Genomic DNA, 21,237 nt, shown 5'->3' with positions numbered 1-21,237 from the left:
AGTTCAGTTGGACCAGAGGACCCAATCCACTCCATGCAAACAAAACCCACACCATTATAGAACCATCAAAAGCTGCCACAGTGCCTTGTTGACAACTTGGATACATGGCTTAGTGGGGGTCTGTGTCACATGCAAACCCTACCATTAGCTAACCAGCCAAAATTGGGACTCGCCTGACCAGGCCATGGTTTTCCAGTCATATAAGGTTGAACTGATACTGTCACAAGCCTAGGACAGGCTCTGCAGGCAATGTGCTATTAGCAAAGCCATTTGCATAAGTCGTCTGCTGCAATAGCCCATTAACTTTGCCACGCTCTCCTAACAGATATAGTCGTTGCATGTCTCACATTAGTTTCTTTGGTTATTTAGTGCAGTGTTGCTTGTCTGTTAGCACTGACAACTCAACACATATGCCGTTTCTCTCAGTCATTAAGTGAAGGGCGTCGGCCACTGCATTGTCTGTTGTGAGAGGTAATGCCCAAAATTTCTTGGTACACTCGTAACACTGTCTATCTCAGAATATTGAATTCTGCAATGATTTCTGAAATGGACTGTCCCACACATCTAGCTGTAACTACCATTCTGTGTTGAAAGTCTTAATTCCCATCATGCACCCACCTTTTCACCTGAACCACCTCAGTACAAATGATAGATCCATCAATACATTGCCATTTTATACCTTCTGTACATGATACTACCACCATCTCTATATGTGTATCACTATTCCATTACCTCACTGTCTATAATCCACCCAAAGATGTCTTACTGATTATCATCAGTTTCAATAGTTTTATTTCTTTTTCTATTCTTACAAGTATTCCTTCATTTCTCATTCAATCAGTCCACTTCTATTTCAACATTTTTCTCCACAGCCACATTTTGAAACTACCCAAGTATTTTTGTTTTTTCTTTTTGACTCTCTATTATGCAATGTCATACAATACAACACTCCAGAAAAAAACACATGGTGGATCTCTTAGTTATATCAGAATTCTTTCTGTCACTATTTACATCATTTACTCCCCCCCTCCCTCACTACCACTCCATTTTCATTCATTTTTAATAACAAATGGCAACAAGAGCAGTATGATAGGAGTCAAGCAATTTATGTCTCTGCATACAAATGTGCGAAGATATTTGATTTCTTTGTAAAATAGAAACAGGCAGCAAGCAACGAAGTTACCTGTTACCCTTAACATTCTGTGGTGACCTTTCTCTCTGACTTTCCAATGCCCAGCACTGTAATTTTACAATCTCTTTAAATCTGGTACATTAATATCTGACAGCAATGTCAATTTCAGTATAGGCACAGAAGCAGGTAAAATCAATAGTGAGGACATTCATTACTTTCAAACATCATTCAATCTGTACTTCTGAAGTTAAAGATTATGCTCTAATAACATATATTTAATTGGATAAATGTACAAAATGAGAGTGGAAATCAACTTTTACATTCTTTATGATTATGTTAGGTAGACAAAATGCAGATCCTGTTGATGGAATATGTATTCCATAGAGTCAAACAATGGAAAGTCAAGGATGGATGTGTTAGTTGCATTGTGTGTGTGTGTGTGTGTGTGTGTGTGTGTGTGTGTGTGTGTGTTTGAGCGCGCGTGCGCCTTCTATTTTTGACAAAAGCCTTATTGGCCAGAAGCTTTATTTGTGACAGTCTTTTCATTGTGCCTATCTGGGACTCAGCATCTCTGCTATTCCATAGAGTCATAAGTACAGTACCTATACTTGCAACTTTTGTGTGTGTAAACAGTCAATACATATAACAGAGACAATAATGAAAATATTACAACAGTAACCACATGGTATCAGCAAATCTCATGTAGAAAATTACGAGGGTTGAAACTTTAATAGTGGCAACTATTTATTTACAGCTTGTACAAAATAGATACATGTTTCAAAGTTTTATTGACTTTCAAAGTAGTCACCAGCATTGTGTATAACCCATCGCCAGCGATGTGGAACTTGTAAAATACTCTTAGTAGTACCATTTGTGTTGAGAGTTTGAGCGGCATGGTCTAGTGCCTAACAAATTTGTAGCAATTTTGAAGCAAATGCTGTAAAGTGTTTCCTTCAGTTTAGAAATAGAGTTGAGCACATGAGGGCTTCAGTCAGGGGGGTGCAGTAGGTGGTGTAGCACTTAGCATCCCCATCAGTCAAACAAATCAGTAACAACTTGCACTGTACGTGCTTGAGCATTGTCCAGCAAAATGATGGTCAGGTCCCACAGAAAGTGTCATCACTTCTGTTTCTTAGCTGGTCATAGGTTGTGTTCCAAAAATGAAGAGCATAGAGACAGAAGTGGCGACACTTTCTGCAGGACTAGACCATCATTTTGCAGGACAATGCTCAAGCACATACAGTGGAAGCTGTTACTGATTTGTTTGACTGTTGGGGCTGCTAAGTGTTATACCACTTACTGCACTTCCCTGACTGAAGCCCTTGTGAGTTCAACTCGATTTCTAAACTGAAGGAAATACTTCATGGCATTCGCTTCACAACCACTACAAATTCATCGGGCAATAGACCGTGCTGCTTGAATTGTCAACACAAATAGCACTGCTAAGAGTATCCTACAACTTCCACATCGCTGGAAATAGGTTATACACAATGCTGGTAACTACTTTGTAGGTCAGTAAAACTTTGAAACACCTATCTATTTTGTAAGAGCTGTAAATAAATAGTTGCCACTATTAAAGTTCTAACCCTCATATAAATGTTACAAGGAATTGTACAATTTCACTAATAAAAATCTAAGAAAACATGACTTTACATTATAGCCACCCAAAGTATTAAAAATGAGAAGATGAAAACAATTCTCCTTTATGGTGCTGAGAAATCTACTTAATAATCTTTATATTTTAATTCTGTGGGTACATGAAGAAAAAAATTGTGTAACAGATTCAACTCACACCCACATAAGTACCAGTACTCATCTAATTAATACATAGAATATCAAGCAAGGTGTTCTTTAAGTTACATTTAAATAAAGATTTATTGTCTTGTGTACTTAGTACTCAACAGCCATCACATGTTGGCAATCATTTTTTTGGCTATGTCATTATCTCAAAGAGACTTTTTCCTGCATGGACACACACCTTTGCCCATCATATATGGAAGTTTTCAATTATTTATCTTAGAGGCGATAGTATAGTACAGATTAAAGCAGTTAGCAGCAGCAGCCTTTGTGGTATATTATGTTGAAAATATAGATAAAGTGAGAGGTAAATACTTATTGATACGATAACACATGGAAATGATTTTTAATTATTTTTATATTCTTAACTTACTGTCTCCTGCATTTTCTGACACTAATGATACATTACATTGGTTTGTAATTACTATTACAATATGTTTCTCTGTAAACTGGGCCACTGATGATGGGGTTAGTCTGATACTGGGAAATTGCAATCAGCCTACGAAGGAGTTGGCTTACAAAACACTGATGCGACTCATTCTAGAGTAGTTTAAAATTTGTTTGCTGTTGTGAATTCCTTGACATCAGCTGTATTAGGTATAGATCTACTGCACAATAGTGACACACAAAAATTTGTGCCAGACTGGGATTCAAACCCAAATTTCCCACTTAATGTGAGTGGTCACCTAAACGGCTATCAATGCATTCTAGAATATTGTTCTAGTATGTGGGACTCATACCAAACAGTACTAACAAAGTATGCGTACAAAGAAAGACAACATGAATGGTTGAAGTTTTGTTTCATCCACATCACGGAGATGCTGAAAAATGTGAACTGGCATACGTTGAGAGATAGACATGACTTGTTCAACAAGGGCTTGCTTACAATGTTTTGAGACCCACCATTAGTACGGAATCTAAAAATACACAGGAACCCTCTATATATCGCTCCCATAGGTACTGCAAGAACAAGATTAGACCAATTGTAGCCCACATGGAGGTGTTTAAGCAATCAATCATTCTTCCCACACTCCATACACGAGAAGAATCGGCATAAACCCTAATATATGGCAGAATAGAAAGTAATGTCTGCTATGCACTTGATAGTGGTTTGCAAAGCATAATATGTAGATGTAGCTTTATGTAACAATCTAGCAATTACATAATTTTTCTGTACAGCAGCTTTGTCTGTATTTAACTTAAAATGATGCCCTTGCTAAATATTTATTTCACCCTGTGAATTTAATATTATTGGTAAGTGCTTAGAAGTTTACAGTACATGTAGAACAACTGCATAATAATGAAGTTCAGGATGCAAATACACAGTATTTGTAGTGGTATGCTAATGACAAGGTACTTGCTTCACACAGACAACAACATTCCCAGCTGCAAACATCACAAATTACTTTAATGAGTCCATATTCAGGGATTGAAAAGTTCTGTTAGCTACACAGAAAGTAAAATTGAGGAGATAGTAGCTGTAATTCTAATTTGCCGAATTAAATTTAAATGGCGTAAGTGTGAGCAGCAATAAGTAGTGTACCGTTTGTTGGTTGTCAATACAGTAAGCTGTTTAAGTTTCTATGACATCATTGTCTTTTCTTAACATCTACCTATTGAATTGTTCCATACCCCCATGGATTATCCAACTTGATGGGAACTACATAACATCATGAATGAACGAATGAATGAAGTTAATGGACATCCCCAAATGCCTGTGAATGCTCTTTGTTTACTGCAAAATTTTTCATTCAGAATAATAGTTTATCTCAGAAGATAACAAATTACAAAATGACACCAGGTAACATTTGTTAACCTGGAGACAGAAATGTGGCCAAACAAGGATATCATTGTTACAACATATTTTTCTGATTTACAAAGACATATTATTAACATGATATGTTAGAAACAGTATGTTTCCACAACAGAGCCTTATGCTATAAGTTCCAGTGTTAGGAATGCCAGCATTACTTTCATGTGGGATATTGTAATAGAATCTACATAAGAAAAAATGTTGGTTGCTTCTCGAGATGCAGTGATCACCTCTAGCTCCACACTACACTTGAAAATGAACATCTTATACTAAAAGTTCAAGCTGATTTGGAAGTAGCACAAGAAGAGTTATCATCTTTATCAGCTGCAGCCTGCAGTAGTCATTTCATAGCTAAACCAGAAGACTAGAATACATTCAAGTCTTCCAAATAAGTGAAATGATCAAGGAGACACTGAAAACCTGCTTGCTTCAGTCTAGCTCTGTCCAACCACTTTAATACTTTATAGACTGAGGTCAAAAGTATATATACATCTGTAGCTCTGATGCAGTCTGATAGTGGAAGCAAAGTGTAGGAAGAAAGGTTTTAAAAAGACCAAATGGGAGTAATTGCTGGATAGTAGTCACGGGAGAGGAGCAACTGGGAGACTGTGGTTCAGTTGGCCACTGTGACACCACTGAAGACTTCCTTTCCCAGCAACCAACTGACACCAAATCTACAGTCCTTACTGGTCACCAAAACCAGAGTGCCACATTCATGTATCTGTAGCATCCAGGAGTGGAGTAATCGAATAAAATTCCCTGTCAGAGATCCGGCTATGCCTTTTCATGCCTGAAAATATACCCTTCCCACTAACCTTTCCACCCCTCCCACAGTAGTATCCTGCTGCCCACCCAATCTACACAACATATTTGTCCATCACTATACCACCCCTGCTTCCAGCCCTTTGCTCCATCACTCAAATTCTTGTAAAAGATTTAGATACATCCTCCCACCACTACCTACTCCAGCCCCAGCCCCATTACAGGCATTTCTTACCCCATCAAAGCCAGTGCCACCAGTGGAAGCAGCCATGTAGTCTACCAGACTAAGTGCAACCACTGTGCATCTTTCTATGTGAGGACAACCAATAACAGGCTGCCTACTCACATGAGTTTGCACTACCAAACTGTGGCCAACTGACAGCCACACCACACAGTTGCCAAGAATGTCATGCAACACAAAGCGATTGACTTCAATGACTGCTTCACAGCCCTTGCCTTTTGAATTCTGCCCACCAACAACACCAGCTTTTCTCAATTGTGCAGGTGGGAACTCTTCCTTCAATATCTTGCATCCTTTGATCCCATAATCCCTACAGCCTCAGCTAGAGCACTGCATCTGCAAGGCAAATCCACATGAGTAGTGTTCATCTGCATCACTCACTATGCATCTGCATGCAGAGGTATGCAACTGGAGTTCCCTCTCGGTATAAAGTAGTGCTCACTCACCAAGTGTTGAGCAACAGTGTGTGGCCAGAGCCACATGACTAAGGAAACATAGACCCTACACAGCTTCGTCACAATGTAGCATCACTAATGGGCCCAGCAAGCATTTGAATGCATTTAGAATTTATATTTCTGTTTAGCTGTCGATTTTCCCATGTTTTCCACGGAGAAACTGTGTGCTGTGTACCTGAGATCCAGCAAGAGTTAACACAGTGACCGAATATGATCATTTCTAATGAAAATTAAAATCGGTATCAAATACTGAATGTTATTAAAGGTCATGTTTTAGCTATGGAACTGAAAATATCTGTAAAATAATAGTTGATGAAATAATGCTGACATTCAGTCTGCTGCTAACTTTGTACTGACATTGAGACATAGTTTGGATAGAACATTTTAACAGATTTGTGTTGAGGAGTGTGACAATAGACTTTAATCATCAACTTTGGTTGTAATTAACAAGAAACTACAGTCTAGCTACATCATAGGCTTTCATGAATAAATAGAGAATATGAACTAACAGAACTTGTTACAAGTGACAATATGAATTGCAGTGAACTGAAAGTGAAAGTAAGTGTAAGTTGCAGTGTTACACAGAGACGGACATTACTCGAATAAATTTCCATCTGGATAATTATCCAAATAATTAGATCAAACAAATTTATTCATGAATAAATTCTTTGTAATTTAAATAAAGTATAACATGTAATGCCACTGTATTCTCTTTGTTTACTTCATGTACCGAAATATATAAAATACTTTTTGAACTGACATGTGTCTATGGAGTTACATAGAGAATTGAGATTCAAAAATTTTGGAACAGACATTGGGTCTGAGTACATAAGTAAGTTCATAATATTGCAACGCACTGAAAACTTTTGTACCTTGAAAGTGTCAAGAGACAATTGGGAAATGCTTTTTGGCTTTCTACAAATGCAAATATTGCATCAATATCTTATCTACAAGTTAAAAGCAAATAGTTTAGCTGCATTGCTGTCAGTGGCCAAGGGAGGCTACACATATAAAATAGCCAAAGCAATGTTGAAGACATACAGTCATGAGTTTCAAATGATATAACAATGTTTTAAAAAAATAAAAAAAATGGAATGTGATGTGAGAAATGAAACTAATGTGGAATCACAACAAATTATTTGCCAAAATCCAGAATGGAATTGATAATTTTCTGTTATTCGTCATACACACTAATTTCACACAATTCCACTGGTAAGATGCACATGGTGCATGGACACACTTCAGGTTCACAGAATATGTGCAACCAAGTGTTGGCACACAAAAGCCACACTGCTACAAACAAGCCTCATGTGGCTGAGACAGCTATGTGGCCCATGTACAAGCACTCTCATGGCTGTCATTAGCATTAGTAATCTTTGGCAATGTCTGCTAACATTCATGAAGTGTATTCATGCTCTCTTTTGCACAATGCAGATGCATGTGGGCCATGTGGATAGGAGCATACATTCAGGGCTCTAGTCTCAAGCTCTTCTAGTCCCTGTCCTTTACCTGCGTGTATGCCCTTTCCTGTTCCCACTAAAACATCGCACATGCCATCTGTCCCTACAGCACACATGCATGGCCCTTCGTACTTCCCTGCTTGTCCCCAGCTGCATAAAGCCTCCTGAAGTGTAGAGAGAGAGAGAGAGAGAGAGAGAGAGAGAGAGAGAGAGAGTGTTTTTGTATTTCTTCATACTATGGGGGACTCTGTCTGGTAGCTAAAAACATCCAAAAGAGCTGCAGTGAAGAGCAAAAGGTAGCACAGAGTTGAGCATTGAAGCTGTGAGGACATATTTATCAATAAATGTCAACGGGGAGACACTAGAATAAACACAGTGAATAAGTTACAAAATTATTTACAAAATTTTTCAAGAACCAAAGTATAGTTAAAGAATACTCTTCAGCTCCCAACATAGCAATCCCACATAAGATTAACAACATCTCATTCTTCAATAAAACAATAAAGACTTTAAAATTACAAATACCAGAAGACTTTGGGTAGGTTAACTGAAAATCCCCAAATACTCCAAAACAAAGTAAAAGAATACATCATAACGTGTATCAAATGGAAAATTCACCTGAGAAAATTATAACAATCTAGAAAGTTGGTAATCCTATCAATTTCACTTTAAAAATAGATGAAAGTAAATAGAAACATAATAGTGGAAAAATTGTTTCCAAAAATAATGTAATTTGTCATCATTTAAGTGCTCAATTGATGATAAACACAATGTGTACTTACACAATGTTGAATAACAATTTATTGTTATTAGGTTAATAGCCACCTTTCAATTATGAAATTTCAGTGCAAATCAGTAAAAAAAATAATTTGCTACAAAACATAATGTGTAAACCAAGTTACACAGGTGAGACATTCTGTAAATTTTGATTCTGAATTCTTGATTATTTAACATATCTTTTGTAACCCCTTATGCTCTTAGCCTTTTCTACGTACAAAACACACAGTTTTATCTAAATCTTTACTAATGGGAAAATGAGATATTAACATTAAAATTAATATGACTAAGGAGGTTTCCATAATGTTCTGGTGGGCACACACATTATAAGTAATAGTCAAAAGTGCCATCACACATCTTGTAGTTTGTATTTTGCACACACACACCCACACATGTGCACACACGCACGCACGCACACACAAACACGCACGCACACACAAACACAAAAGTTCATTCTATCTTCTTTGCAAGTAATTTGTACTCTTTTTGTTTTCTTATATGTGTCCTCAAAACATACAGTTCTTTATGGAATTAATTTCACTTTGCTTGAATGGTAGTATGCTCGGACTTTTCGATATTGTTCAGTGAAGAACCATAAAAACATTTGTAATTTGAGTGTTTGAAATGATGACAGTTGTGCCACTGTTTCAACGGTGCTTTATTATGCAACCAGCAACCACCCAGGCCATTCATGGGAAATAAATTGGAAATTCAAATCAATGTAATGTCTCAGTTTTCATTTCAAGCCCCTCATACCTCAACACAATGACCATGTTTTTTTTTCAGAGAACACTGACAAATGTTAAAAATTGCATTTATCTAAAGAGTATGTTAATTGAACCACTCCTCTTGTCCATTAGAATATATTGTAGCTGATTAGCATTGTGTATGCTCTGAAGTCATTTTCCAACATGTGTATTTCAAGAACACATTAATTTTCATTTTTATGCTTAATTTGTAAGGGTTTGGTTTCGAGGTAAAATTATAGAAGAGCTGATGACACATTTAAAAGTGAAAAACTAACCCTAACTATGGGAAATATTAATTTTTTCATCAGAGAGGAAAGAGAGACACCTTGGTAGCAGTTCAAAAAGGGAGAGGAGCGATAAGCCACTTGAACTCCTGGATGAGAGGGAACCACCTGCTGTGAGGATGGAAGGAAACACAGACGAAGAGGAAGGTGTCAGAGTATAAGGTCAAAGACAGTATCCTGCAAGCACTGTGAAAGATGCAATCCAGAGATAACATAAGGACAGAGTGAGAAGTAAGGATGGAACTGATAAGAGATATGAACAAAGCAATTAAAACTGAAAAGCAGATAGGAAAAACATAAAAAAATTATCAGAGAGAGAGAGAGAGAGAGAGAGAGAGAGAGAGAGAGAGAGAGAGAGAGAGAGAGAGTAGATGGATATGGTGATAAAAATAGAATCAGTGAAATAATAAACAAAAATAAAAATGTTTACTAAAACACATATCAAAAAAAGTTTTGCGTCAACCCAGTTCCCAGAACTCCTGAAGATAGACGTTGACTGTGGATATTGTATCACAGACACAGTCCCTTTGACTGTTCAGAGATGTCACTAAACCCTCCCAAAGATGTAAACAACCATGCAGAAACAGTACCTATTAGACAGAGGGGGTCCGACAGCCAATCAGTTCCAGTCATTCCACCAGGAAGGAGGTACATGGCTCATGTTGTCTGTAATTCAAGCATGCCTAGATGGTGAACACCGAGGTTCGATCACATCTGCATTGTTACTTTGTGCCAGGAAGGGCTCTCAACAAGGGAAGCGTATGGGCATCTCAGAGTGAACCAAAGTGATGTTGTTCAGATATGGAGATACAGAGAGACAGGAACTGTTGACAACATGTCTCGCTAAAGCCACCCAAGGGCTATTACTGCAGTGAAAAATGGAAATGAGCATTTGGCATCATTGGCCGGGAGGCCCCTTACAGGGTAGGTCCGGCCGCCTCGGTGCAGGTCTTATTACATTCAACACCACATTGGGCGACCTGCGTGCTGAATGGGGATGAAATGATGATGAAGAAAACACAACACCCAGTCCCTGAGCGGAGAAAATCCCCAACCCAGCCAGGAATCGAACCCAGGTCCCTTAGGACAGCAGTCTGATTACTGCAGTGGATGACAGCTACCTACGGATTATGGCCCAGAGGAACCCTGACAGCAACACCACCATGTTGAATAATGCTTTTCGTGCAGCCACAGGAAGTCATGTTACAACTCAAACTGTGTGCAATAGGCTGCGTGATGCACAACTTCACTCCCAACATCCATGGTGAGGTCCATCTTTACAATCATGACACCATGGAGAGCAGCACAGATGGGCCCAACAAACATGTCAAATGGACCGCTCAGGATTGGCATCACATTTTCTTCACCGATGAGTGTTGCTTATGCCTTCAACCAGACAATCGTTGGAAACGTGTTTGGAGGCAACCCGCTCAGGCTGAATGCCTTAGACACACTGTCCAGCGAGTGCAGGAAGGTGGAGGTTCTCTGATGTTTTGGGGTGGCATTATGTGGGGCCAACATATGTCACTGGTGATCATGGAAGGCTCCGTAATGGCTGCACGATATTTGAATGCCATCCCCCGACCTGTATAGTGCTATCATATTGGCAGCACATTGGTGAGGCATTCGTCTTCATGGACGACAGTTCGCGCCCCCATCGTACACATCTTGTGAATGACTTCCTTCAGGATAATGACATCGCTCAACTAGAGTGGCCATCATGTTCTCCAGACATCAACCCAACGAAGATGACTGGGATAGATTGAAAAGAGCTGATTATGGCTGACGTGACCTACCAACCACTCTGAGGGATTACGCTGAATCAACGTTGAGGAGTGGGGCACTCTGGAGGAGTGGGACACTCTGGAGTTTTGATGAACTTGTGGACAGTATGCCATGACGAATACAGGCATGCATCAATGCAAGAGGATGTGCTACTGGGTATTAGAGGTACTGGTGTGTACAGCAATCTGGACCACTACCTGTGAAGGTCTTGCTGTATGACAGTACAACATACAATGTGTGGTTTTTATGAGCAATAAAAAGGGCAGAAACGATGTTCATCTCTATTCAAATTTTCTGCACAGGTTCAGAAACCCTCAGAACTGAGGTGACGTAAAACTTTTTTTGATGTGTGTATATGAACATAAAAGGAAGTTGAGGGGAGGGGAGATTGCATATTTATTGAGGTTAAATCCAGAAAGAAGGCACAATTTGACAATATGTGGGAGAGTGAGGCCTCATTTCCAGAATTCATCTCATGTGGGAGGATCCAAATAGCCACTATGGTGTACCAAGCACTCAGACCCCTCCAGTCATGAAGCAGAGCATACTAAGCAGGTAGGTACTGAGTGCCCCCAGGGCAAACAGCATTTTTGTGTCCTTTAACACACTCAGCCAGTTTCATGGTGATCATTCTTTTCTAAAATGTCCTTCAGTAAAGATATGGAAGTTGCTAACAAATATGATACATGCTTTCACATTGCACTGTGCAATTTATGTTGTAGGATTTATCAGTGCTGTAAAAGTTGTAATGGGTTGGTATGGAAAATGACAAGATTTCTGCCACCAAATACAAAGTTACCTGGCAGTTTTCTTATAACAGCTACAATGCTGTAGGGTTCACAGTCTCATCTACAGCATAGGATGACACACCTCTATTCTTCCCTTCCTCAGCATTAAACAAATGTAGGATCCTAAATAACTCAAAAATGTATTTTTGTGACAATGATAATAAAAGTGTATCAAATTGTATTTTTATGTAACTACCATCAGTAACTAACAACTGTCATGAAAAAATAAATATTAAGCAATTATGATAAAATATTTTATTGTAATCAGTTTGGCTAGGGAGCTATTTTATATAAACAATTAATAACCAACAGGTACAAAAGAATTCAGTGTTTAAAAAGAAGAATATCAAAAACATACCTCCCGTAAGTGTGGTTCGAGAGTAGGGTCCAGGAATCCCCAAGTATTTGACACCACAACAATAACTAGGCTTATCACTATCACTGAAGGCAGTTTCACCAGGTGCAGCAGTGAACCAGTATGTTTGTTTATAGATCCAGCTACAAAACAAAGCCAAAACTTCAATCAAAATATGCAATTTTTCACAGTCACTCAAGAATTCCAGATGACAGTAATTTTATTGGCACAAGGATGGGTCCCCCCAACACGCGCGCGCGCGCGCGCGCGCACACACACACACACACACACACACACACACACACACACACACACAAGCTATGATTACCTGCCACTTCAACCAAACCGATGTTCAAAACTATTGTATCCTTTTGAAACTGATTATACTAAGGAACTACATTGTGCAACAGAGTTAAAGGATTACTCTTGCAGGATCCCAAAACTGACTTCCATTGCAGTACATAAGTTTGAAATTTGCCTCAAAGGTATCTACAACATCCCTCTATAATAGTGCAAAAGTATGGCTCCATGCAGCATCACCCATGGGCTTGGTGATGCTTCAAACAGCATGGTGGTGACATATGCGGAAAAAAAGGCCACAGTTCAAAAGCTCATGTGAGCTGTAATGTGGGTTAATGATGCCACGTGGGCACCAAATTTGACCTCAGTTCTGCCCAACACCACAGTGTACATGTCGATGATGAGACAGTTATCACAGCCCTTCTTACCCACTTTTCATCCCTTCCTTTGACACCTCTGTGAGGGGGGTCAAGATGATGACACCCAGCACTGCAGCCATGCACTGTTTTGATGGGTGGGTGATGAAAACATTTCAAATACACCACTGCTAGGAACCAACAATAATGTTTTCCTTGACCAACCATAAGAAAACTGCCTGATTTCAATACTGTGTGTGACTTCCATCACAAAAGCATCAAAAGAAGGGATGACATGTGGGTAAGAAGAGCTACAAAACCCTTCTCATCATGTGGCACGTCCCCGGTGGTGTTGGGCAGAATTATGGTGAAATTTGATGCCAATGTGACATCGTTAAACCACCTTGCAGCTTACATGAACTCTTGCACTGTGACCATTTTCACATATGTGTCAACAGCTCACTGTGTGAAGATCACCAAGCGCAAGGGTGACATTGCAGGGTGCCACACTTTTACACCATTACAGAGGAAGGTTTTAGCACTTTTCAGACAAATTTCAAACTTATACAGCATAATGGGAGACAGTTACGTGGTTCTGAAAATGTGATCCTTTAGTTTTGTTGCACAGTGTATTTGTTGCGGTGCATTAGCACATTGTTACTATTTACCTTGTGTTGCGTCCTTGTAACTTCAACACTGATCGGCTCATAAAAAGTGGATAAGCAACTGAACTGAAAGGGCTAACACATAAGAGCATATTTTGAGATACTGCATATCTTACGTCTGGTTAAAATGAAAACCAAAACTATAATAAGACAAAACAGTTTATATAGTACATAGGCCTTTTTAGTGATTAACAGAGAACTACTACTTACTATCATGTCACACATTCAAAAACACAATCAATAAAATGATCAGGCTATTTCTCACTGAACAGAGGGTTAGCAATTTCTTCTGCTGACCACTTCAGTTAAAGACATGTTCCTTTGCTACACTGCAAAAAGTAATGTAAAAAGTCCAGCACAAATTGGAAAAAATGTTACAAACATCTCAAGTTTCCAAATGTGTCAGTTCATCAAAATTGTGCAGTCTTAACATGAGTCTCATTAACATCATATTCTGGCAAAGTGTACATAGAAACTCAAACTTGGATCAAAAATGTCTTTGCTTAATTTAATTATTGGTTTCAATCATTACAATCATCATCAGATTCACCTGTCTCTTAATATAAGTAAAATGTTGAATTGCTGCAGTCTTGAAGGTGATCATGCATGACACCCCTCATCAATTCTGGCAAAGTGTCTGTGTTGACTTAATACAGGCAGTGCCAGTACCAATCCAAGACCTACTACGGCTTCGATGGATGGGAGAGGCCACATTAGTGTGCAAGCAGTTAACCAGGTTGTGCCTGTGTACTATATGGACGGCTCTCAACTGGGAGTACTCACAATGTATAGTGACCAGTAACAGGTCCCCAGCAGAGGTCCCTTGGTAGCATCCCCTCGTAGCCTGCATCTCTATTCACTAGATTATCATTAGTCCTAATGTTGATGGCTTCCTTTATAATGTCATCCAAAAATCCTCTGGTCCTGCATGACACTCTGCTTCATTCAAAACTGAATATGAGCCGATCAGCTCAATGAAAGTGGATGACCATGTGTAAAGCAGAGAATACATTTTTCATGGTGCATCTCCTTTATACATTCATGTAATGGTTTCTGGTCTAGAGCCTAAGAAAGATTCTAAAGGTCCAAATTAAGTAAAATATGAATCACTTATGGTAAAAACACACAGTGTATATGATGTTTTGTAAGAGGAAAGGAAGAGTGACATTTTAAATAAAGGTTTTGTTATCACAACATATGTCTGTACTGGTGTTGTTGTTTTTTTTTTTTTTAATTCTATCTGGGATCATATAAGGAACTACCAAGATTCTCTGCGACTTGCATCCTTTGTACTGAGTCAAAAAAGGAACTGACACACTTTTAGCAACATTATAAGGAAACAAAATGAATGCTTTGACTGCTGTTTTGGTATTTGAGAAATTGTGGTACTAGAAACCAAATTGTGACAGTCTGATTCCACTCTTTAGGAAAAGTTACTGGGAGCATGCATTCATGCCTAAGGGCTTAAGGTGTGCTAATAGCTATTTCGATTTTCATCTGGGTAGACATAGACCTTGATGGTATGTTTATTCAAACCTCTAGAGGACACAAACTCAAGAGTCCTTCTCAAGCACACAGCCATAGATCTTTTTCTTTTAAAAAAAAAGTGAATAATTAATGTAGGGAGGACAGCTCTGGCAGAATGCAAGTACTTCATGAGAACAGGAGGCCACTTACCAAACAACAGATATGTTCAGTCACAGACATGCAAACACGAAAGAGAAAGGAAACTTGCTGGCTTTCGTAATACATCCTTTACTGAGCTAGAGTCAAAAACAGACATCTTATATTGTGTTGGCTGAACACTAAATGCTAGGATTGGTTTCAGCATTTCAACTAGTGCATTCTGATCATTGTGTGTCCTCTTGGTACAATGTAGGTGTGTGTGTGTGTGTGTGTGTGTGTGTGTGTGTGTGTGTGTGTGTGTGTGTGTGTGTGTGCACACAGAAAAGCTAGTGGTGGATAAGATTGCAGAGATTGTGGAGCAGCAATTGAACTCTAGCATTTTGTGCTCAGCTAAATGTTGTGTCACTGGGTGGTCAATTTTGTTCTTCACCACAGTTTGGTGGTGTCCATTCATTCTGGCGACAGCTGGTTGGTTGTCATACAGACATAAAAATCTGTGCAGTGACTGCACCAGAGTTGGTATGTTACATAGCTTCTTTCACAGTTAGCTCTGTCTCTGGTGGGACAGGATAAGCCTGCAACAGGACTGGAGTAGGAAGAGCTATGTGGGTTGATTGATCAGTTCTTTCACCTGGCTCTTCCAAGTAGCAAGAGTTTCCAGCTTGCAATGAAGGCCATTTTCCAGCAGGCACTGGAAAACTGACTGAATGTTCTGTAAATGATCTTCCCAAGTAGGGTCTGTGACCCAGATCATCATCAAAGTAATTCACACAACTGGGATTGTCCAAAACAACTGCTCAAAATATTCTTGGTAAATTTCTGGTGCAGACGAGATTCCAAAAGGCAATCGATTAAACTGGTAAAGGCCACAGGAAGTGTTGGGAGCAGGGAAGTCTAAGAAACTGTGTGCAACAGCAACTGCAGATAAGCATCATTCAGGTCGATGCGGGAAAGATACTGCCCCCTCCCCCTCCCAACAACTTTGCTAGCAACTCTGCCTGCCTATCTGAAATTCAACCAGCCACCAGCCCACAATCACTGTTGTGGAAATGTTGCGTCCATGCTCGGCCTAACTATACACTATGAAAACAGGGGAAGAGAAACAGTAAAAAAAAGAAAAAAAAAAAAAACAGGATTGTCGCACATGCAATAGAGTCCTTCATCACCACTTCAGTATCTGCAGTAGGTGGACAACACTGCTACTTGACACAGACAGTATGGGTCCTACAATGGCTGATGGTCATTTGGTAACAAACTGGGAACAGAAATCTGTGAGTGGAATAAACTCAACATGCTAACTGAACTATAGGAAGTAGAGCATCCAAATCCATGTAGAAACATGCATGACAATATACCCAGCATGGAGCTGGCACACGTGGCTCATGTCTGAACACACAACAATTCTCGACACAAGTGCGAGGCTAGGTCTGGAGTGGTTGAACTGCACTAGAGCAATGGTCTCCTCCGCTTACTGCTGCTCGTAGGTAAACACCTCTTTCAGTGGGTCTGCCAACATGACATGATATGTACAAAATCCACGGCATGTTTCTGAACTAATCCACTGTTCAACTCATGCCAGCTCATCCACCTCCATCAGGGCATCTGCTGGCAATAGTATTAAAATAAGTCTATGGGCAACAACACTGGTGTTTCTCCAGCAGCCTGATGGCAGAATTCGTGTTTGTGGAGACTTTAAATAACTATCAATGCTATATCAGTTGTTGAGACTCATTCCATTTCGTGCCCTGAGGATGTTGTGTCAAAACTAGTAGAAGGGAAATATTTTTCCAGAATTGATGTAACAGAGAGTTATCTACAAATACCATTAAGTGAAGTTTTGAAGCACTTCATGGACATCAATTCTCCCTTAAGCATCTATCATTAAAATTGCCTCCCTTCTTATGTGGCTGGTGTCCCTGTACTTTTTAACAATTATGTAGAAAAGTTTATCTGGAAGTCTTCTGCTACCTGCTAACTACCTGGATGACATCATCATTACCACTGAAATGAGGGAAGCACACCTATGTAATTTTTGCCTTCCTCTCCAAACCTTAAAATGCAATAGTTTCTGTTCCTAGTTGAAGAAATGTGAATTCTGTTAAATTAGAAGCAGACCATCTGGCACACTTGCTTTATATGTATGGCTTATGCCCAATGCATAAAAACTTTGATGGAATCATCGAAGTCCCTCCTCCACCTAATATTAAAGAAACACAATCCTTCATGGATAAAGTCAGTTATCTATCTCTCAGACATCAGCTACATCCGAAGATGCCAATCTGCTCAGAAAAATGATGCCAAATTTCAGTGGAGCACTTCTTGCCAACAAGTTTTTGATCACTTAAAGAGTAGCCTTTGCTGTGGACCATGCCTAGCCACATTTACACCACAAAACTATTGGCCCTGCCACCCAAGCCTAACAATTCGGCATTGGTACAGTTTTATTGGACAAAATATCCTTAAAGGCCAGAACATCCCAAAGCATATGCCTCACAAACATTACATTTCACTCTACTCAGCTATAGCTAAGTTTTCATAAAAAACAATTATCTATAATTTTTGGCATTCAACTGTTTCACAATTTCCTCTACAAAGTGAAATTCCATCTAATTATCAACCACAATCTTCTGGCCACCCTATTGGACCTCACAGCTGTATACTGAAGAAAACAGCTCGGTGATTACATAGGTGGGCCCTATTTCTAAGCAAGTACCAACACCATATCCACAAAATATCCACCTCTCAACACATCAATGCACTCTCCCTGCTCCCCCTGGTTCCCAACACAGACTCTGAACTACTACTTTTTCTGTCTGTAGTTTATGATAATGTGATACACAAATTCAATGTACGTGGTATTATTTTTACTCTTGTGGGAGTCCCTTTTATGTCTTATGGTTGTTACAGTGGAAATTATTTGCTTGCTTCAGGATGCTCTAATCTTTTATATTAATTATTTTATTACAAAGGTTATTGGACAGTTCTCGTTCTGCTCCATCATTCATCGGATATTCACCAGTTGGGTCAAACCTCTTCCTCCCCAACTGCATACTTAGCTACTGCACAGCTGCAAGTAAACATTTGTACATGGTGCAATGTTGTCTTCTCAAAAAACAAATAATTCTTCTTTCGTTTCCTTTCTTCTAGATGCACTGTTAGTTCATTTCTTCCATAGTTTATCTTCTCTGTTTTTGTTTCTTCTGCATCCTATTTATCCTTTATTCATCTTTCACCAATATGATTGAATGATGATTCCGTCTTATAAGTATCGCATATGACTGCATCCATACAGTACAACTGTTCCTTAAGTTCAAATTCCAACAGCACTAGGCATTCGCAGGTTTTCCATAATCCTTCAAAAGGAACCTTCTATTATCAAAGCCATTAACCCATAAACCTGTGCTCTAAAATCCTGTGTCCAATACTCATTATATATGCTACTTGATACTGTAGAAAGGCTGACACACTGAATCTCTTCAGTTCTTGTTACTCATCCACAAAGTTTATCTTCAATAATTTGAGTAACTAACACATTATTCTTTATTATAGTTTCTTCTTCTCATAAGTCATTCCATTCGTCATTTAATTTTCATGTTCCAATGTTGTAAACTGACTGCACACCACTAGCTGCTTATGGCCTTACAGATTTCATTCCAGAAACTAGCAAGAGTTTCCTGTATTCTCATTGGTTAATTGATTTTTATTTATTTATTTGCCCATTCTCGTCTTCCATTCTTAGTATTCTTCATTGCTCATGCCATGCCTTTCTTCTCTTTCAGTTATCTTCTGCACTGCTGCATTCACGATCCCATGCCCACTGATTATTGTCTGTTTCTCTTTGGTAGTGCAGACTGCTGCCTGTGCCTGTCAAAAACCTTGTTTTGCATGTCTGGCTGTTCCTTTATGCTTCTTTGCCGCATTAGTAGTATTCTTTCTTGTTGCATCACTTATATACCCTTGCCTATTAGGTGGCCACGTACTTCACATTCAGTTTTGCTCCACTGTCACTGTTACCATGCCTGTTTGATGACTGCATACTTTGCATTGGAGTCCCTACACCAACAAGTGCACTATATTTCATTTGTCATGCTGCATGTCCAGAAATTGATTTCTTTTGAGTTCTCTTTCCAATAATGCACTCTCTTTCACGTGGAACTTCTTAAATTTGTAGCTTTGTATGAAATCCACTTGAGGGTTGTTTCTAACAGCTATTGCAGTTTGTCTGCTAACCAAATCTCCTTCCAGACAAAATTAATGACTCACTGCTTGTTCTACGAGTTTTCCCACCATTTATTGTATGGTGTCTGCTTTCTGTTCTACCTGCAATACACATAATGTAACATGCTTTTGCTTCTGTGTGTTTTCCTGTACCTGTGCTTTTACACTGTGTACACTCTTCAGCATTGCTTCACGGTGTTTTTCTGTGATTTCCTGGATTTTGTTTCGTGTTCCCCTAACTGTGACTTTATTTTATCATTAGTTTTATGTTTCTCTTCTTGTACCAATTTTATTTTCTCATCTACTCCTCACAAATACTTGTCAGAAATATTATGCAAGCAGCTATAGTCTTTATTATATCCAGCTTTGTCACACACTGTTTTGACACTATTATAGCCTGCTGCAGCAATTATAATATTTTCGTAACACAGCAATTCTAATTACTCACTACAATGATTCTAATTACTCACCTATAGTACTTGCAACATTAAAATTTGTCATTTTCTGCTAATGGTGGATGCTGTGTGCTGTGATATTGCATTTGCTCATTCAGTGTGTGTTCATAATGCAATCCAGCCTCTTTTTCTTTTTCTTCCTTCATTCTTCCCTTGCTGCACCTACAGTCGTTTTCAGTTATGTTTTTCATGTGCAGTAATCCAAGTTTCAGGTTTGATTTTCTTGCAGCCATTGCATCCAAATACTGAAGCACTTCTGTGCTGTCCAAGGGAGTTCACTGTAACTGCTCCTCCACAGTGGTTGTGTCAGAAGATTTGGCAGTTCACTTCTGTCACAGAAAGACATTTTTAAGGCCTGAAGCCAGTTTTAAATTAATGTTGATTCTTGAGTACTGGCTTCTTTACTTTACTGTCATATAGGTCTGGCCTGAAACTTTTATCTTGATGCCATTAACAGATAGCTTTATTCCCAAGGTACACATATGATGTTAATAAAAGTTCCAAATCATGTACCTCAGTGACATGTGTCCTATCGAACTATTACTCCCATTACTCCACGTAACTAAGCCAGTAACACACAAAAATGATAAGAAACACCTCTGAAAATCAGAACAGTTTTTTTCTAGACAGTGTTATAGAAAAGTCTCTCTTATGTCTTAAGTTTGTTTACAGTACATTAGCATTCTCAAGATTCCATAACTTCACTTAAGTTAGGCACTGCTTTTTTGATGCAGTTCGGTCACTGAAAATATTTATATGTTGTCTCATTTCATACAAAACAAACACAAATTAGCCATCATTAATGCCCACAACTATATTCTGCAGCTGACTGGGTACCCTTACAAAGAAGTCAACCAAAAGCATACAAAACTCTGCATCATTAATGTGATGTTGCAATCACTCACATTTATGACTTTTTCAGGTAAACGAAACTTGGCAAAATGAGGTTTTCAGCAGGGTACTGAGACGTGGTAAAATTTGCTGTTTTGAAGAGCGCGCCGCAGCTCATAGTGTTAAGCAATCACCCTCCGTTTCTCGTGGTGGTGCCGCTGTGGCAATCGCAGCTTTGGTGTCTCCCTCTGGTGTGAAAGGGGAAAGGTAGCCTGTTGACATGCATTTAAGAGGCACTGGAGTGCTAGTATGTGTTAGGCCGCCAGTCTGCTCGAGTTTGTTCAGGCAATGGTCACTGGCGGTTGGATCGACCAGTTGGTCAGTTGCG

At 39.1% G+C, this 21,237-nt stretch overlaps 1 protein-coding gene across 1 annotated transcript in view; it reads right to left on the bottom strand.

The window, feature by feature from the left end:
- The window catches only part of LOC126150978 (MFS-type transporter SLC18B1-like), a 306,251-nt gene that overhangs the window by 96,220 nt on the left and 188,794 nt on the right, over window positions 1-21,237 (bottom strand). The window contains exon 7 of the mRNA XM_049915911.1: window positions 12,402-12,541. Coding sequence (XP_049771868.1) covers window positions 12,402-12,541 — 140 coding nt within the window. The remainder of the gene's footprint in view (window positions 1-12,401; window positions 12,542-21,237) is intronic.

The sequence above is a fragment of the Schistocerca cancellata genome, chromosome 2 (genome assembly GCF_023864275.1).
Source record: "Schistocerca cancellata isolate TAMUIC-IGC-003103 chromosome 2, iqSchCanc2.1, whole genome shotgun sequence".
NCBI lineage: Eukaryota > Metazoa > Arthropoda > Insecta > Orthoptera > Acrididae > Schistocerca > Schistocerca cancellata.
The sequence above is the reverse complement of the archived record's forward strand: the minus strand, read 5'-3'. Positions and strand labels throughout refer to the sequence as shown.